The sequence below is a fragment of the Notolepis coatsorum genome (genome assembly GCF_963971535.1).
Source record: "Notolepis coatsorum genome assembly, chromosome: 10".
Classification (NCBI taxonomy): domain Eukaryota; kingdom Metazoa; phylum Chordata; class Actinopteri; order Aulopiformes; family Paralepididae; genus Notolepis; species Notolepis coatsorum.
The window spans coordinates 111835439-111853071 of NC_140174.1; the positions used below are offsets into that span (position 1 = coordinate 111835439).

A 17633-nucleotide genomic window follows, 5' to 3' on the forward strand; every position below is an offset into this window, starting at 1 on the left:
CCAACTCGGAGCCAGAGAACGTTTCACCGGCTTAAGGCGCCGAGCGCCAAGCAGGAAACGCTTCACAAGAGGGTGGCCTTACACCACTCTTGGAAAATACGCCACCTACCCGCGTAAACCGCGATAGTGGAGGGAGCATGTGTGTTCCGGATGGTGTCAACCACAGAAGGATCCATCCTCTCCAGACTCACCCTCTCACCAGCCAAACCATCAGCGGCTGGCCCAGCACAGAGAACTAACACAGAGACCTGTGCGCTTGAGAGAGGGCCCGCGATGACCAAGGGACAGGCCACGACGGGGCTACCTAGAGCTGGATCAGGACCGGGAACCACACAGCTGCGCCCCGGTCCGGCGCAATCAGGATCAAGGTCCTGCGCTCCTCAACGTACCCGCCTCAACAACTGACCTAACAGATGTATGGGGGGAAAGAATCCCAGGCGGCCACGGCATCGGTCCCAGACCTGCCTGACTATGTCCGGACGTAATCCCCACTCGTCAGGGTGAGGACCGCCCCGCGACATCACACCTGTACCCACATTCACCCTGCCGGGGATGTGGAGAGCCCGCAGGCTGCGCAGATGGAGAACGCCCATAGCCAGCCGCCCGCCGCCCGGTGCAGACGGGGGGAGCGTACTCCTCCCTGTCTGTCGATATACGATGCTGACGTCGTATTGTCCATCCTGATCAAACACCGTTTGAGGACCAGAAGGACCGCCTTCAATACCAACACATTGAACGTAGCGCAGACCGGGCAGCATGGCTTGCCAGCTGCCTCCTACTGCGTTGGCCCGACGCATCGCCAGCGAGGGAGGCGTCGGTGAAAAACGTGACGTGTGACAGCCTACTGCCCATGGGGACCCCCCTGGTGAGGACCCCAGGCCCTCCCCAGGGGCGAGGTCCCCCAGTACTGACACGGGAACCTTAGCCGCTTCCACTTGCCTCTCACCGGGTCTATTTCCATACTGGAAAAAAACCACCTCCATAACCTCCTCCTGGGGTGAAGAGGAGGCCAAGAGGGACCACGGAATGAGCAGATGCCATCATACCGAGCAGGCGTATCACGGACACACTCTGAGAGGGATGCCCATAGCACTCCAGGTCCAGCATGGGTCTGACACGCCCCCCTCCCGATTTCTCGGGCACCAGAGAATACCGGGAGGAAAACGCCACGACGATGGCTTGCTTCGTCCACAGAGATTGGATCTCGTTGACCAGAGCTGTGACTGCTGGTGACCCTGACAATAGGGTCTGTACCAAACCCGAAAACGGGTGGGGTTGTGTAAATACAAGTCCCCGCCTCAGCGTTCTCTCCATCCACCTCGACATATGGTACTGCTGTAGCCATATGTGATGACACTCCCAACGCACCCGCCGCCATTTGGCGCAGGTCCGCTAGGAACTGTAGATAGGCGGCCCGGTCCCACCCGCTGTGCGTAGCCAACCCTGGACCCGTGCGAGCAGAGCGTTCCGTGGAGTCTGGACATCGGACCCTGACACTACCCACGAGGCAATCGCACCCAAGGGGGGACCCCGACAGAAAGGGCCGGTTTGATACGGGGGAAGCTGACATCAGTCTAGGTGACAAAAGCTCTCCCACTGAACACCCCTCCAGAACATGCTGAGGAGTTGTTCTGCAGCTGGACATGCAAGGTGTGAGGCCCCCATGGGTTCCTACACACCGTAGCCCTGCAGTGATATTACTACCACCCAAATCACGCACGCCTGCGAGACCACTGCCAATCTTTCAGGAGTGGGAGGCACCAACATGATACCCGGCCTGGCGAAGGCGAGGTCGGGGAAGCCCGCACTGTGAACCTCAAAAAGGTCTCGAGCCCCCCTGCTGACAACACTTGTAGTTGACAGACGTAACACCAGGCTCAACCAAACACAGCTTATGGTGTGGGAGCCGCTTGACAGCACAACATTCTCACGGACAGACCCAGGCTCAGCCATCAACTGGGTGTCAGCCCCTGTCCCCATGAGAAGCGAAACGTGGGGCCGCATGCGCTTCAATGAAGGCTCGCGGCCCGCAGCCAAAGGAAACAAATCAGAGCCCCTTTTCCGCTGGTGTTGGGGGAAAGAGTGATCGGAGAGCGGGCTGCTCGCGGCAGGACGGCGACGGTTTCTCAGGCCGTGCTCATCCAACATGGCCGATCCCTCGGCCGCCAAGGCTGTCGGCCTTGTGGACACCTGTTGACTTGACGCCCAGGATACCTCTGGCGGGGGAAACATGGCCGCCTGTCGAGGGCCTCGCCATAGTCGCTGATGAGGCCATGCTCTCACCTCTGGCTGCGCTGCGTGAGGCGGTGTGGGGCCTAGGACAAATACCGCCCATGCTCCAGCGGAAGACCATGACCTTCTGCGGAGAGGGGAGCCCTGAGGAGGGAACCTCCCTGCGGTTATAGCTTGCGGCTAGGTCAAAGCTAATAACGTCAACAACCTTGCGCGATGTTCCGAGGTCGGCTGGCCCTCATGGCCCCGCCACCAGACACCATTTTTGACAGAAAAAACAGCAATTCGAACAAAGTTACTAATCGCTGCCAATTCTATACCGTGGCGGTACAGGCTTTAACAGCCCACCAGCCACTCGCCGGGCCGACCCACCTCATGGCGTTGGCCGGGCGGGGCACTGTTTCAACATGTCAGAGGCAAAGGACTGATGCTAAACACGGAGCACTGGTGGTTGCAACCAGTAATATCCACTGTGGTGTGCACCATGAAGGGGTTAATGAATAAATGAACTAAAACACCACCAATATACTGTAGAATGGGCTAGCCCATACACACAACGTTAAGGGGATGCGGACCAGAGAACCAGTCCCGCATATCATTCATAATATTCACAAACAGCACACCAGCCCTAGACCTCAGCCCATTCACCCATGAGAATGTAAACAAAGCCCCCCCGCAATACTCCCACAGTAGACACCGATTGACCGTCAGCATGAATAGTTAAGAGGAGGGAAGACTGTAGACAGACATCCCTCAGCGGGGAGACAAACATAAACAGTAGCCCAGCATAGCATAGCGTTATCCGCGCGCTCCAGGGTAACGGGGAAAACAACAGCGTTTACCCAGACATCCTGCCCCTGGTGCCGATACACAACTCGGTTGTCTCCCGGGACAACTCGAGCAACATCACCAACGCCAGCATTGTTATGCCTAGTGACATCCCACAGCGGGGAACATTAGAACAGTGACCCAGCATTATAGCATTAGTATTAGCAGCGCGCTCCAGGGCAGCCTGGAAAACGTTCAACTCAGAGGGACGTTCACCCAGACATCCTGCCCCTTGCGCCGATACACAACTCGGTTGTCCAACAGAACAACAAGCAGCATTACTAACACCAGCGTTAATGCCTGATGGCACAGAGCCTACCTGTGTGCGAGTTAGCTCGATAGCTAAACATTGCACGCTGTCCCTCGAACCGCTGCCAAGAGACGAGGAACACCAGGACAGACCCGACGTGCAGTTGGAACATGCCGAGAAGATTCCAGGGGCTGACGAATCTTCGGCGAATACACAACATTGCGCAATTTCTCTTTACTTTCATAACGCTAGTTAGACAGGGTGCAAGCATCCGCCATGATGGAAACGAAATAGAGGAAGGGCGAGTGTGACCACGCCTAGTGCCCTTATAGGAGGACACTGGGGCGGGGCCTGGTCAGGTGCATGGGTGCATTTGTTTTTGTTAATGAAGTACAGTAGGTACTGGAGATGAGGTATATCTCGATGGCAAAAAAGCAAGATGCGATTCGCCAGTACGACTATATAACTTTACGACAAGATTGAATACTAGAGAACAGATGACATGTTACTTACAACAATGGCAGAGGATTATTTGGATTTAAACACAGTGGAGCTCAGATGATCTGTCCGGAAAAGTATGTTTATTTTTTTTATTTGATTGTGGGGAGAATGTTGATGTGTTTGTTGGCGTGTGTGTGTGTCGGCGACGCGTGTGTGTGTCTTTCCATTGGTTTCATTTGGTTAACGTTATTGAGCGAACAAGAAAACGACCCTGCAGCTGTTCCAATGTAAATGTACTTTTGCCCGCTCTGAACTGAAGTCGGAGAGGGAGGGATGCAGAGCGTTTTGCGCACGCTCTGGACTGCGTGTGTGTGTTTCCCCACGCACGCCGTGTCTGTGGGGTGCTCTGTGTCCCTCTCTCTCCCTCTCTGTCTCTCTCTCTCTCCCTCTCTCTCACTCGCTCGTCACAGTCTGTAACCCGACTGTGACGGTGTGCCGCACGCTGTTCTCGCATGTGCGACTGGTGTGTTTGCGCTGAGGCGTATTCGTCGTATGGCGCGCGTACCGCACCGTGATGGCCGTACCGTAAATTTGCAAGACGAATACACGTACCGTTACACCCCAAACACATACGTGTAATTGTAGCACCTGTGTCACTAACAGTAACAGCTGTTCGCCACAGGCACAGTTCTAGATTCGAATGAGGAGAGGAGTAATATACACAATTAAGGGAATAGCAGACCAGAGACAAAGTTATAACAGTGACCGGTATTTTATTCTCAAGTGCGCTAGCTAGACAGTTACAATATACAATGAGGTAGAGTGAAGTATCCTTTTTTAGGTTCTTTCATTAACCACTCCTTCTTTCGGGAGGGTTAGTTCGATATCAAGTCCTAGGTTGATTGGATCAACACATTAGGTTTGGTCAGACGTCTCTGAGGTTATCTCTAGCTAAAAGCTAGGTTCAAGGTTGGATATTGGATGTATCCTTTTATCATCAGTAAACTCTATATCAGTTTATCATTAGTAAACACTATATCAGTTTATCATTTCAATAGGTAAATGTTTAAACATATTAATTTAAACCTTTAAGTGTGCAGGGAATGCAAATACCTTATTAGGTGAAATGCTCCTTTAAACTCTTCCTTTGAAGGTGTAACACAAACAAAGTACCAATAGAAATATTCCAGGTTATAGGAATGCAAATACCTTATTAGGTGAATTTACCCTTTAAACCATCTTTCTTTACAGGAGAACCATCAGTGATTCAACTATAATCAATATGTCATCAATGGGATTCAAGTATCTTATTGGGTACATTGACCCTTTAACTCGTCCTCTTTACAGGAGAACATCAGTAGTTCAGGTATCTTACTGGGCGCATTTACCCTTTAATTCTCCCTTCTTATAGGAGAAATATCAATGGTTCAAGTATCTTACTGGGTGTATTTACCCTTTAATTCTCCCTTCTTATAGGAGAATATCAGTACCCATATATCAAATTAATATATCAAATACAAAATACAATATCAAAATAACAAAAGGTGAACAGGGTCGAAGCCCTTGGAAGTCCTTGTATTCTCGTTCAATCAGTTTGTGTATCAGAAAAGGATATAGGTCAGTTTAATCCTTGGAAGTTCTTATGATTCAAGTTCAATCAGTTCAAGCCTACCGGACTGTTGGTGTAACAGGAGTTGAGTAGCAGGGGTATTCACATCAGGCTGGCATTAGCCTTGAGCTATATCAGAGGTTCAGTGGGTTGGCTCGCCATCTTGTATCGATAAACTGCTCCCAGGGTGGAACGGGGTGCTGGAAAAACCTGGCATGCGTCAAGCAGGCATTCACAAAATAAAAGCGGGACTTGCCCGACCATGGAGTAAGTCGCATGTGGTAATAGCTCCTCTCCCGTTTTTTTTTAAATTTCGCTTATACCATCAATGCGTTCTACAAGGCAGTGAAAAGGTTCAAACCCACACTGTTATATCCTGCAAGACCACCCGCATTTCATTGTATACTCGTATGCCGTGACAAATAAAACTCTTGACTTGACTTGACTTGTATATGTCAACTGATATTTTCAACTAACTATATCGACCGGAAGAATCAAGATGGGACTACCAAAGAAAGATAAACAGGCTAAATCAGCCGAAAACTAACCGACTGAGGGTTTGGCTAGCGTGCATAGAAGAGCAAGAGAAATGGAGTCCAAAGAAGAGGCTGCCACTTCATCTACCACCACTGCAACCCCCGCAGATATAGAATCTGAGTCAGAATCTCTGAAAACTCAGAATATCTTTATTGCTAAGCTAATAAAGACCTTAACCGATAAAGTGGAAGCTAACACAGAAGCTATCAAAGCCAACATCGAAGAGCTAAGGGCAGCGGCTGGTAAACAAAGCAAACGCACTGCAGCAGTGGAAGCCGGCTTGTAGGAAAACACGCAGAGACTCGATCGGATTGACGCGACCATAGATGGAAACGACAAGAATACAAAGAATAAGATTGAGGAGAACTACGAGGAATTAAAGGCTAAAATATTCGATCTCGAGTATCAATCCCGTAAACTGAATATCCGTATAGTGGGACTTGATGAATCAGTGAGCTGCGCACGACCCGAAGAGTTTGCGACAGTATTATATCAAATTCTGGGAAATATTCTTCCTACAACACCTGAAGTTGATCAGTGCTATAGGATTGGGTCCCAAAACCAAAACGGCAACAACGGCAAACCGAGGGTGGTTATGGCTATCCTACGTCAGGTCAGAATAAAAGAAGCGATTATTCGGGAGACATGCAAAGTGAAAGGCAGCCTGAAATACAAAGAGGTACCAATCTACTTCTTTGAGGATTATTGCCGGGAAGTGGTGGTTCTACGAGCCCGCTACAAGGCAGTGAAAAGGTTCAAACCCACACTGTTATATCCTGCAAGGCTTCGCATCACCGATAGACAGGGACAGAGGGTCTACCTCGACTCGCTTGATGAAGCCGTTGAATACATGGAAGAACAACGTGCAGGATAGTTTACATACGATATTTTTTTTATTTCTTCGTTAAAGCTTAAACACCATATCGTATTACTTTAATGGTTTGCTGTATTTGGGCCAGATAGACCTATGAGTTTTCTGCAAGTCATTGTATGTTTTCCCCGTTGGATTTTTACCGTGGCTGACATATTGGAATAGTCTGGAACCTAACAACATTCTGGGACATATTGGAACATTCTGGTACTTTAAAAACGACATATTGGAATATTCTGGAACATTAAAAACGTTCTGTGCTATACACACTGCTTAGAATACCTCCGGATGAACAACAGTCTTCACAACGGAACATCGCCCACCCCTGGCTAGGGGGAAGAACTGCATATACGTATTTAAAAACTTCTTTTTACTATTTGGAAATAGTTCCACTACTTTTCCACTTTATATTATCTAGGTGTTTAAACTTAACAAAGCTCTTTCAAGATTTAAGTAAATGTTCTCTACTCTTTGAGGTTCTCTAATTTAGTTCAATACCTCTCTATTATTCCTCTGGTTGTTTTAACTTACACATGTTCGTACAAGGTTTAAGTAAATATAGTATGATATTTGAGGCATATTTTTATTTTTTATTTTTATTTTCATATCTCCTTTTTTATTTAGCGGGAGAGTGGCCAAGCCACAGTTGACATTCTACTAATGGTAGAATTGAGAATGTTAGATCCTAATGGCATGCATAGGAAAGTTAAGGATGAAGCGCTCGGTCTGGGCAGACTGGTCGTGTACGGGAGGGAGGGATAGGGGAAGAGGGGATTATATGTATGGGTGTTCTATATGTTTGTTATCTTGCTCAAGCTCGGCTCTCAACAGGTCCTCAATAATTGGATATATATCTATTGTAAATCGCTACTCCAGACGAATTGCACACAAGAATACGGCAACATGTCTAGATTATGGCTAGTTTGACTATATTGATTTGGAATACTAGGGGACTAAACAAGCAACATAAACGCAAAAGCGTGCTTACATTGATGAAAAGCAAACAGGTTGATGTGGCTCTTTTAAGTGAAACACACCTTTTAGTGGCTGAAAATGTAAAGCTGGCGGACAAAATATATCATAACATTAGCTACTCATCATTTGGAACCAGATCCCGTGGGGTATAGTCTGAAATTGAATATTAAATTGTTGGACGTATGGTCTGATGCAGACGGCCGAGTAACCATTGCTAAGATAGAATACAGTAACAGGAAAATTGCGTTGGTAGCGGCTTATGCCCCTAATCTTTACGACGCCAACTTCTACGCAACACTCACTAGTGCAATGTTGGATCTACCTGAGTATTCATTTATAATTGGTGCGGATTTTAATGCCATTTGGGATCCCTCGATTGATAAATCTAATCCCACCACTTCCAATGATCAGAAACAGGCATATAATGCACTAAAGGATTGGGCCAAGAATACAGGTGTAAATGATCTACTCAACCCAATGGCCCGAGAGTACTCTTTTTTTCTCAGCAAGACACAAGTCATTTTCCAGAATAGATTATGTTTTTGCATCCCCTAGACTATTTGATAGATTTGATGTGGAATTGGAACCCAGTGCACTACCAGATCACAGATATTTACTCCTGAAGGGCTCATTTGGTAGACTGACATCCCGAGCCCCAAGATGGTGCTTTAACTCGACACTGCTGAAAAACACTGAATACATTCTACAACTCAAAGATAAACTAGATAAATTCCTGGAGACTAATGCGGGTTCGGTACAGGACCCCAGAATGTTATGGATTTCGGTAAAGAGTTTTATCAAGGCCAACACTACGGTCTTTGCCTCCATCCTCCGTAAGAAACGGCATTCCAAATTGGTAGAGCTGGAAACGCTTCACTCGTCGTTATTCTCTTCTTTACAATGCAACTACTCGGGTCAATTGGAGTCTCAAATTAATGTGTTAAAAAAAGAGATTAACTCCATTTTAAGACAACAATCTGAATTTCAAATACGCAGTACAAGACAACATTATTACTTTCATGGCTCTAAACCAAGTCACCTACTAGCTATGAAGATACGATCCAATGCACAATTTGCTGATATCCCTACTATTAAGGACCAACAAGGGCTTGTTACAGACCCCAAAAAAATCAACAAGACTTTCAGAGAGTTTTACTCCAACTTGTACAAATCAGAAGTGGTTTTCGATCATAATAAAATGGATACATTTCTTGATCAAATTAACCTACCTAAACTCTCAGAGGAAGACGCTAAACAGTTAGATACACCTATTACACTAGAGGAACGTAGGGAGGCTATATCTGAATTGCAAAGTGGTAAGGATCCTGGATGGGATGGTATCCCACCAGAACTGTACCTCTCATGTTGGGATGTAATTGGACCCCTATTACTTGATATGATTTTATACTCAATCAAAGAGGGGAACTTCCCCAGGGACGTCAATATGGCACTCATATCTGTCCTCCTCGGAACCGATCTCAAGCTGTATGCTAAGGTCTAGCCATCAGACTTCAAAAGCATATGACATCTTTAGTTCATCCTGATCAGACAGGCTTCATAAGAGGCCGCCTGATCATGGATAATATTAGACGGTTACTACATGTGATAGACGCCAGCAAGGATGCCGTGCCTCCTACAGCTATATTATCCTTGTATGCGATGAAGGCCTTTGATAGGTTGGAATGGTCTTATTTATGGGCAGTACTCGGAAGGATGGGGTTAGGAGTAGGATTCATTAATATGATAAAAGTACTATACACAGAGCCATCGGCCATGGTTATAACAGGTCAATTCACCTCCCTTCTCTTTCCTGTTTCGCGCTCGTCCAGACAGGGTTGTCCTCTGAGTCCCGGACTATTTGCTCTATCCTTAGAACCTTTAGCACAGTATATAAGACAATCCCAATCCATAGAGCCAATCTCAATTAGGGGCACACAGCATCATATTAGTTTATATGCGGACGATGTAATATTGTTCATGCAAAACCCTACCACCTCACTGCCTCATCTTCTCAAGCTGATAGATTTTGGCAATCTATCAGGATTTAGGATAAACTGGCCAAAATCGGCCTTCCTTCCACTTAATGTCACTGCGAAAATATACAAATGGTAGAACACTTTAGATGTCTTGGAGTTGAAAAATGCCCCACCATATGCCAAACAGTGAAGTATAATTATACAGGAATCCAAGATAGGATCACAAATGACTTTGACAGGTGGTCAAAACAAAAAAACTCAGTACAGGCCCGAGTATCAATAGTTAAGATGGATGTTTTACCCAGAATCAACTTCTTCAGCTCAATGCTACCATTACCCCCCCCCCCCCCCCCCCCCCCCCCTGCTGGTTACTGGAAAAAATTACACTCCGCCGCATATACATTTATTTGGAACAACAAACCTCCACGAATTAAAAGATCCACCGCACAGAGAAACAAAGCCGACGGAGGTTTATCATTTCCAGACTTCTACCACTATTTTAAAGCGTACTCTTTAAGACCACTGATCACCTGGTTTGATTCTCAAGCATCTGTATCCTGGAGAACATTAGAAGAAAACATAGTGGCACCACAGAGACTGCAGGATGTAGTATACACCAACTTATCAATTAAGCAATGCAACTTGAAATTTGGCCATCTTATTACACATGTGATCCGGATATGGCGTGACACAGAGAAATAATTTACTAACCTACATAAATGGCATAGCCATTCTCCCATATTTAATAACAATGCACTCCTTATTGCACAACGACCTATCAGATTTCCCAAATGGGAAAAGAAGGGCATACATACTTTGGGAGATATCTTCAATGACCGGGGTTTCTGTAGCTATCAAGATATACATAACTAATTTAACCTCACCAGCTTCACATATTATTTCTATCTACAGTCATTAGCAACTTTGAAGGCTCATGGAGTCCCATTAAAGATACCACTTGAGCACCACAGATATCACAAATTATTTTATGAAAAGGAGACATCGAGAGGCTTCGTCTCTGACTTTTATTGTCACTTACTTACGTCTTCGTATGAAGTCCTTCCCCTAGACTCAGTTTGGAGGAAGGATATACCAGACATGGAAGTAGATTTCGATTGGGCTGAAGTCTGGGCAAACTTTCGGCTATCGTCACACAACCCGGATCATCAACAGATTAATCTTAATTTTATTCATAGGACTTACCTGACTCCTATACGACTGAACCGAATGGGTCTTAAACAAGACTCTCGATGTTCCTTATGTTTAAACGGTGATAGTGGTACATTTATGCATATGTATTAGGAATGCCCGCCTGTTAAGATATTTTGGGTAGAAGTAACCACGCTATTATCAGAATTTTTATTTCTGACAATACCTGTACTGCCTTCTGTATTGTTGCTGAATAATGTCTCTCAGTTATCACACTTTGTACATGTAAAGAGGCTAATCTTGTCCGGTCTTACGGCTGCCAAAAAGCTAATAGCATCACGCTGGATTCAACCGGATAAAATGTGCCGGAGGGTATGGATTCTTACCTATCTTGATGTGATTTATCTAGAGATATCTACCGCGCTAATTCTAGGTGTTAATGAAGCCAGCATAGCAATCTGGTCAGATGTGGTGGAGAGGATAAAGCATTATATGAACTTTTAATCCTTGGTGTCAAACGGTATAATGGATGCTATCCAAGAGGGGGTCCTGTGGGGGGGGGGGGGGGAGAGCGAGCAAGAGCATAGTATATGTATTGTATTGTATTGTAATTAATTTGTGTATATTTTTAATCTACATCTATTTTTATTTAAAAACTGGGCTGTCATTATTGTTAGTATTATATCGGTAATAGTCCTGTGATTTATAGTGGATTTCTACTGTTAATGTTTGTGTGTAATGTCAAAAATAAAAATAAAACCATTTGTTAAAAAAAAATAAAATAAAAGCTATTTACCATCTTTTATCGCTTCATCATCTTTTCATTGCTTTCAGAATGAATAATCAATCAGGCTACTTTTAGCTATGCCAAGCTAACGTAGGCTACCTTGTCATGGCACGTGGGAATATCATATGTCCCATGCTAATTTAGGCTAAAGTGCGCTAGCATGTGGAACGTTCCCCACGTTCATATTAAACTCTCAAAAACATTCAAAATGTATATAGACCTTGTTCTTATCGTACAGCATATCAATACAATTATAAGTACTTCTGAAATGGTTTCTTTCTTGTTTTCATTTAACCAAATTGGGCTTGGAGCTTCGCTAGCATGACTCAGAATGAAGCTACGTTAATTAGCTTGTAGCATAGAGCTAACCGACAAATGAACAGCACAATATTGATGAAACTCACCAAAACCGCAGGCTACTTTAACTGCAACGCTTCTTCGGTTTTGCAACTGGGGGAATCTTTATAACTGTTTGATAACTGTTTTTATCATGCTATTTCGTCTCGTTATCCAGCAACATTCAACTGCGTCATCTCCGTGGATGTGTGTGTCTCATCTGCGTAGTGCAGACTCACCTGCTGTAAAGCAAGGCGTGGCTGTCGTGACATCTATCTCGCATCATGAAGTAAATTAAAGGGCAGTGCTGTAATTCAAAGGATTTGGTACCCAATAATATTAACTACTTATGTTTTTACATAATAGCATTAACTATTTATGTTCTTATTCAATGGCATTAACTATTTATGTCCCTATGACTAAATAGTTATGAATCTGAAACCTGGGTTACATAATGAAACACAGATAAGTGCATGCAATAGCAACTGAACATTTTGAAAGATAAAAAATAGAGCTGATGGCGGATCTATTTGAGGCAAAGGGGCGGCGCAGAAGAGACAGAAGAAGATGGGGGACAGGTCGGTCCATAGAGACGGAAGATGGGGGACGGGTTGGTCCATAGAGACGGAAGATGGGGGACGGGTCGGTCCATAGAGACAGAAGATGGGGGACGGGTCAGTCCATAGAGACAGAAGATGGAGGGATGGGTCAGTCCATAGAGACAGAAGATAGGGGGACGGGTCGGTCCATAGAGACAGACTCCTCAATATGCCATTATGTTTTTTGCTTAGCAAAATGCCGCTCTCTCATTTCCATTCGATTTGCTTCCCAAATGCTCCACCAGCGCGATGTGAGCATGTGCCCTACCCCCCCATTGGGTGACTTAACCTCCAATATATTAACCTTGGCTTGACTGAGGACAGGAAGCGGTTGTGATTGGAGGGTCCCGAAAAGAGGGTGGGCCTTGGGATCACTGAGTTGACTCTGTTGTCGACTGTTACATTCGACAGTATTGGTACAGTATGTACGTATTTGGTTTGTGTTTTGTGAATGTATTCTGGATGACCCAGCTAACGCTACTGACCTTCCTATACCTGTCCGTCCGTCCACCCACATGCTGTAGGTTTGAAAGAGGCCAGGAGGACACATTCAACCTGGAAATCGATGACATTGCTCCTCTGAAGAAGATCAGACTACGGATCGATGGTACTGGGAGTCGTCCTGATTGGTTCCTGGACAGGGTATGATGTATAGACCAATCAAGGCCGGGCTGCTCCTTCAGCATGGTACAAGGTCTTTATTAAACTAGCTTCATCTGTGGTTCATACAGGCTCTTTACCTTGAACAAGGTCTTTATTAAACTAGCTTCATCTGTGGTTCATACAGGCTCTTTACCTCGAACAAGGTCTTTATTAAACTAGCTTCAGCTGTGGTTCATACAGGCTCTTTACCTCAAACAAGGTCTTTATTAAACTAGCTTCATCTGTGGTTCATACAGGCTCTTTACCTTGAACAAGGTCTTTATTAAACTAGCTTGATCTGTGGTTCATACAGGCTCTTTACCTCGAACAAGGTCTTTATTAAACTAGCTTCAGCTGTGGTTCATACAGGCTCTTTACCTTGAACAAGGTCTTTATTAAACTATCTCTTGGAACGTGGACATTTTTGTATTCCGTCCTCTAGATCCTGATGCGGAACCTGACCACGGAGGAGACGTATGACTTCACCTACGAGAACTGGCTGTCCACCACCATGGGGCCCAAGAGGTCCAAGGTGTGCGAGCTGCCAGCGGTGGTGGACGAGGAGGAGATGGTGGAGAAGACCACCTACATCATCCAGGTCCAGACCAGCGACGTAGTAGGTGGGTCACAGCGCGGGTGGTGAGGTTAGTGATGTCCGTGGCTGAACGTGCTGCTCCCAGTCAGGAGTGATGTCCGTGGCTGAACGTGCTGCTCCCAGTCAGGAGTGATGTCCGTGGCTGAACGTGCTGCTCCCAGTCAGGAGTGATGTCTGTGGCTGAACGTGCTGCTCCCAGTCAGGAGTGATGTCCGTGGCTGAACGTGCTGCTCCCAGTCAGGAGTGATGTCCGTGGCTGAACGTGCTGCTCCCAGTCAGGAGTGATGTCTGTGGCTGAACGTGCTGCTCCCAGTCAGGAGTGATGTCCGTGGCTGAATGTTCTGCTCCCAGTCAGGAGTGATTTGTGTGGCTGAACGTGCTGCTCCCAGTCAGGAGTGATGTCCGTGGCTGAACGTGCTGCTCCCAGTCAGGAGTGATGTCCGTGGCTGAACGTGCTGCTCCCAGTCAGGAGTGATGTCCGTGGCTGAACGTGCTGCTCCCAGTCAGGAGTGATGTCTGTGGCTGAACGTGCTGCTCCCAGTCAGGAGTGATGTCCGTGGCTGAACGTGCTGCTCCCAGTCAGGAGTGATGTCTGTGGCTGAACGTGCTGCTCCCAGTCAGGAGTGATGTCTGTGGCTGAACGTGCTGCTCCCAGTCAGGAGTGATGTCTGTGGCTGAACGTGCTGCTCCCAGTCAGGAGTGATGTCCGTGGCTGAACGTGCTGCTCCCAGTCAGGAGTGATGTCTGCGGCTGAACGTGCTGCTCCCAGTCAGGAGTGATGTCCGTGGCTGAATGTTCTGCTCCCAGTCAGGAGTGATTTGTGTGGCTGAACGTGCTCCTCATAAAGGTGGGAGGGATTTTCCAATATAGCATCCAGCTTTTTCCTCATCCTCCTCTCTGCCATCACCTCTAGTTTGACCAGTTTGACTCCCACTATGGAGCTGGCCTTTCTCACCAGCTTGTTCAGTTTGTTAGTGTCTCTTGAGTTGATGTTACCCCCCAGCATACAGTGGTGAAGAAGAGGACACTGGCTACACCAGACTGTTAAAATGTCTGCAGTAGCCGGCTGCACACGTTGAAAGCCTGCTCTGTCCCTTCCTGTAAAGACCTGAGTCTCCTCAGGAAGAACAGTCTGCTCTGTCCCTTCCTGTAAAGACCTGAGTCTCTAGCCACTCCACGGCTAAAGTTGAGCGTTTTTCAACCGTCAGTGCCCGAAAGCGTCGCTTAAAAAACGCGAGGCGGGGTAGTTTGGAGGAGATTGAAAACAAACCATTAAAAACAGTAGAAAGAAGGTGCAGGCACGTCTCTCTCTCTCTCTCTCCTGTAACTGTGACCGGCGTTCTTCTCTCTCTCTCTCTCTCTCTCTCTCTCTCTCTCTCTCTCTCTCTCTCTCTCTCTCTCTCTCTCTCTCTCTCTCTCTCTCCAACGTGTTCCTGATGGTCTTCTTCTTCTCTCTCTCTCCTACCCTCCAGGCGCGGGCACCGACGCCAACGTGTTCCTGATGGTGTTCGGGGAGTTCGGTGACACCGGCACCCTGCCACTCAAGCACAGCGGCAACAGGAACAAGTTTGAGCGTAAGATGAAGGACGTGTTCCACTTCCCGGACATGCTCAGTCTGGGGGAGCTGTCCAAGGTGCGTGTGTGGCACGACAACGCAGGTGAGAGACCAGCAGCGAGGCAATGGACTGAAACTCAATGTCACTTCAGATAAAGGTTGAATCTGTAAATGCTGTCAAACGACGACCTCTAGGCAAAAGTGTGGGCGGGACCTATTTTGTGTCTCCTACTTGTCTGTATGGAGCGGCTCCTGGTTCCAGAACATCTCGAATGTGGTCACTCTGGTGTACAGCTTGAGGACACAAATTGACCAAATAAAAATAATGCATAAATTTCAGACATGAACAGTCCTGGAGACATTTAAGATATGAACAGTCCTGTAGCAAGACATTTAAGATATGAACAGTCCTGTAGCAAGACATTTAAGATATGAACAGTCCTGTAGCAAGACATTTAAGATATGAACAGTCTTGTAGCAAGACATTTAAGATATGAACAGTCCTGTAGCAAGACATTTAAGATATGAACAGTCCTGTAGCAAGACATTTAAGATATGAACAGTCCTGTAGCAAGACATTTAAGATATGAACAGTCCTGTAGCAAGACATTTAAGATATGAACAGTCCTGTAGCAAGACATTTAAGATATGAACAGTCCTGTAGCAAGACATTTAAGATATGAACAGTCTTGTAGCAAGACATTTAAGATATGAACAGTCCTGTAGCAAGACATTTAAGATATGAACAGTCCTGTAGCAAGACATTTAAGATATGAACAGTCCTGTAGCATGATGTTTAAATATATGAACAGTCCTGTAGCATGATGTTTAAGGATATAAACAGTCCTAGTCAAGTCAAGTCAAGAGTTTTATTTGTCATGGCATACAAGCATACAGTGAAATGGGGGGGGGGGTCATGCCCGCAGCGATGTGCAACACAAGTAATAAGACAGGAATGAGAATAGGACATTTGTACAATAATACAATGTGCAATAATACAATGCAATAATACAAGTAATAATAATAACAGGTATATGTACATAAAGTTTACAAGAGCATGGTAGGACATGCTAAGGTGCAATACACAGTTAGCTACGGATGAGGCACTGGGTCTTATGTACACTACTATACAATGCTATGCTATACAATCTACAGTTATACGAATCTATATGAATTGAAAATGGGGGACCCTGATGGAAACAAGACAAACGTCTTTCTCAGGTCTGCATCCCCTTAACAATTGTATGTATTGAGCCGTACTGTATTGTACCCATTCTGCAATCTGTTAAATAAAGTTTTCATTCATTCATTCATTCATTCATTCATTCATTCATTCATTCATACTATGTGTCCTTATGCTAGCTTGCTATATCCTTCTGTTTACTATACAAGAACCACTCCCGTTCTTATTTTTGACCTTTTCATTGTGTAAGGCAGTGGTTCTCAAACTGTGGTACGCGTACCACTAGTTGTACTTGGTGGTACTGCTGGTGGTACTTGAAATTTTTTCCAAAAAAGCACAAAAAAAAATAAAAAAAATAAAATGTTTTTAATTTTTTATTTTTTTTTAAAGATTTCTTCAGGTCACTGAACTTAGAAGCAGGCCAGGCCAGTGTTTCTGGTTGCGGCGGCGCGATAGTTAGATAAACTAAGTGGGGAACAACCAGGAGATCACTGTGACAGAGAGTAATGCAGTCTAAACAGTCATAAATCTTTAATTCAACTTCAGCCCTGATCATAACCATTTATTTTTTGATTTTTTGTAATGTCAGATAAAAAATGAAGTACTCCCACTTTTCTGAAAAGAGTTGGTGTTAAATCTGACATTACCAAAAATCCATCAAAATCTGTGTTGCTGCTAATCATTGACACATGCCTAGCCTGTAATAATCCCCCCCAGAAAAATGTACTTTGCATTTGATATATTGAAAATATTTTACTTTGTGTTTTTTTTAACAATAATTTGTGATGCCATCACACAAACTGGCATTTAAAGGGTAAACATTCAAAAAAAAAATTATATGTGTTTTCTTTTCTTTTTTACAATAATTTGTGATGCCCATCACAAACACTGGCATTTAAAGGGTAAACATTCAAAAATGCCTGCACCAGAATGCAGGAAATTAAGTTTTTGTAACAAAATAATTGTGTGTGTGTGTGTGTGTGTGTGTGTGTGTGTGTGTGTGTGTGTGTGTGTGTGTGTGTGTGTGTGTGTGTGTGTGTGTGTGTGTGTGTGTGTGTGTGTGTGTGT

The 17633-nt window shown here is 45.4% G+C and overlaps 1 protein-coding gene across 1 annotated transcript in view; it reads left to right on the plus strand.

Annotated features, from left to right (window-relative positions):
* The window catches only part of loxhd1b (lipoxygenase homology PLAT domains 1b), a gene marked incomplete at both ends in the record, with an annotated part of 219653 nt that overhangs the window by 183906 nt on the left and 18114 nt on the right, over positions 1 to 17633 (plus strand). Inside the window, 3 exons of the mRNA XM_084322732.1 lie at positions 13115 to 13232; positions 13675 to 13852; positions 15300 to 15485. Of these exons, the coding sequence (XP_084178858.1) occupies positions 13115 to 13232; positions 13675 to 13852; positions 15300 to 15485 (482 nt within the window). The remainder of the gene's footprint in view (positions 1 to 13114; positions 13233 to 13674; positions 13853 to 15299; positions 15486 to 17633) is intronic.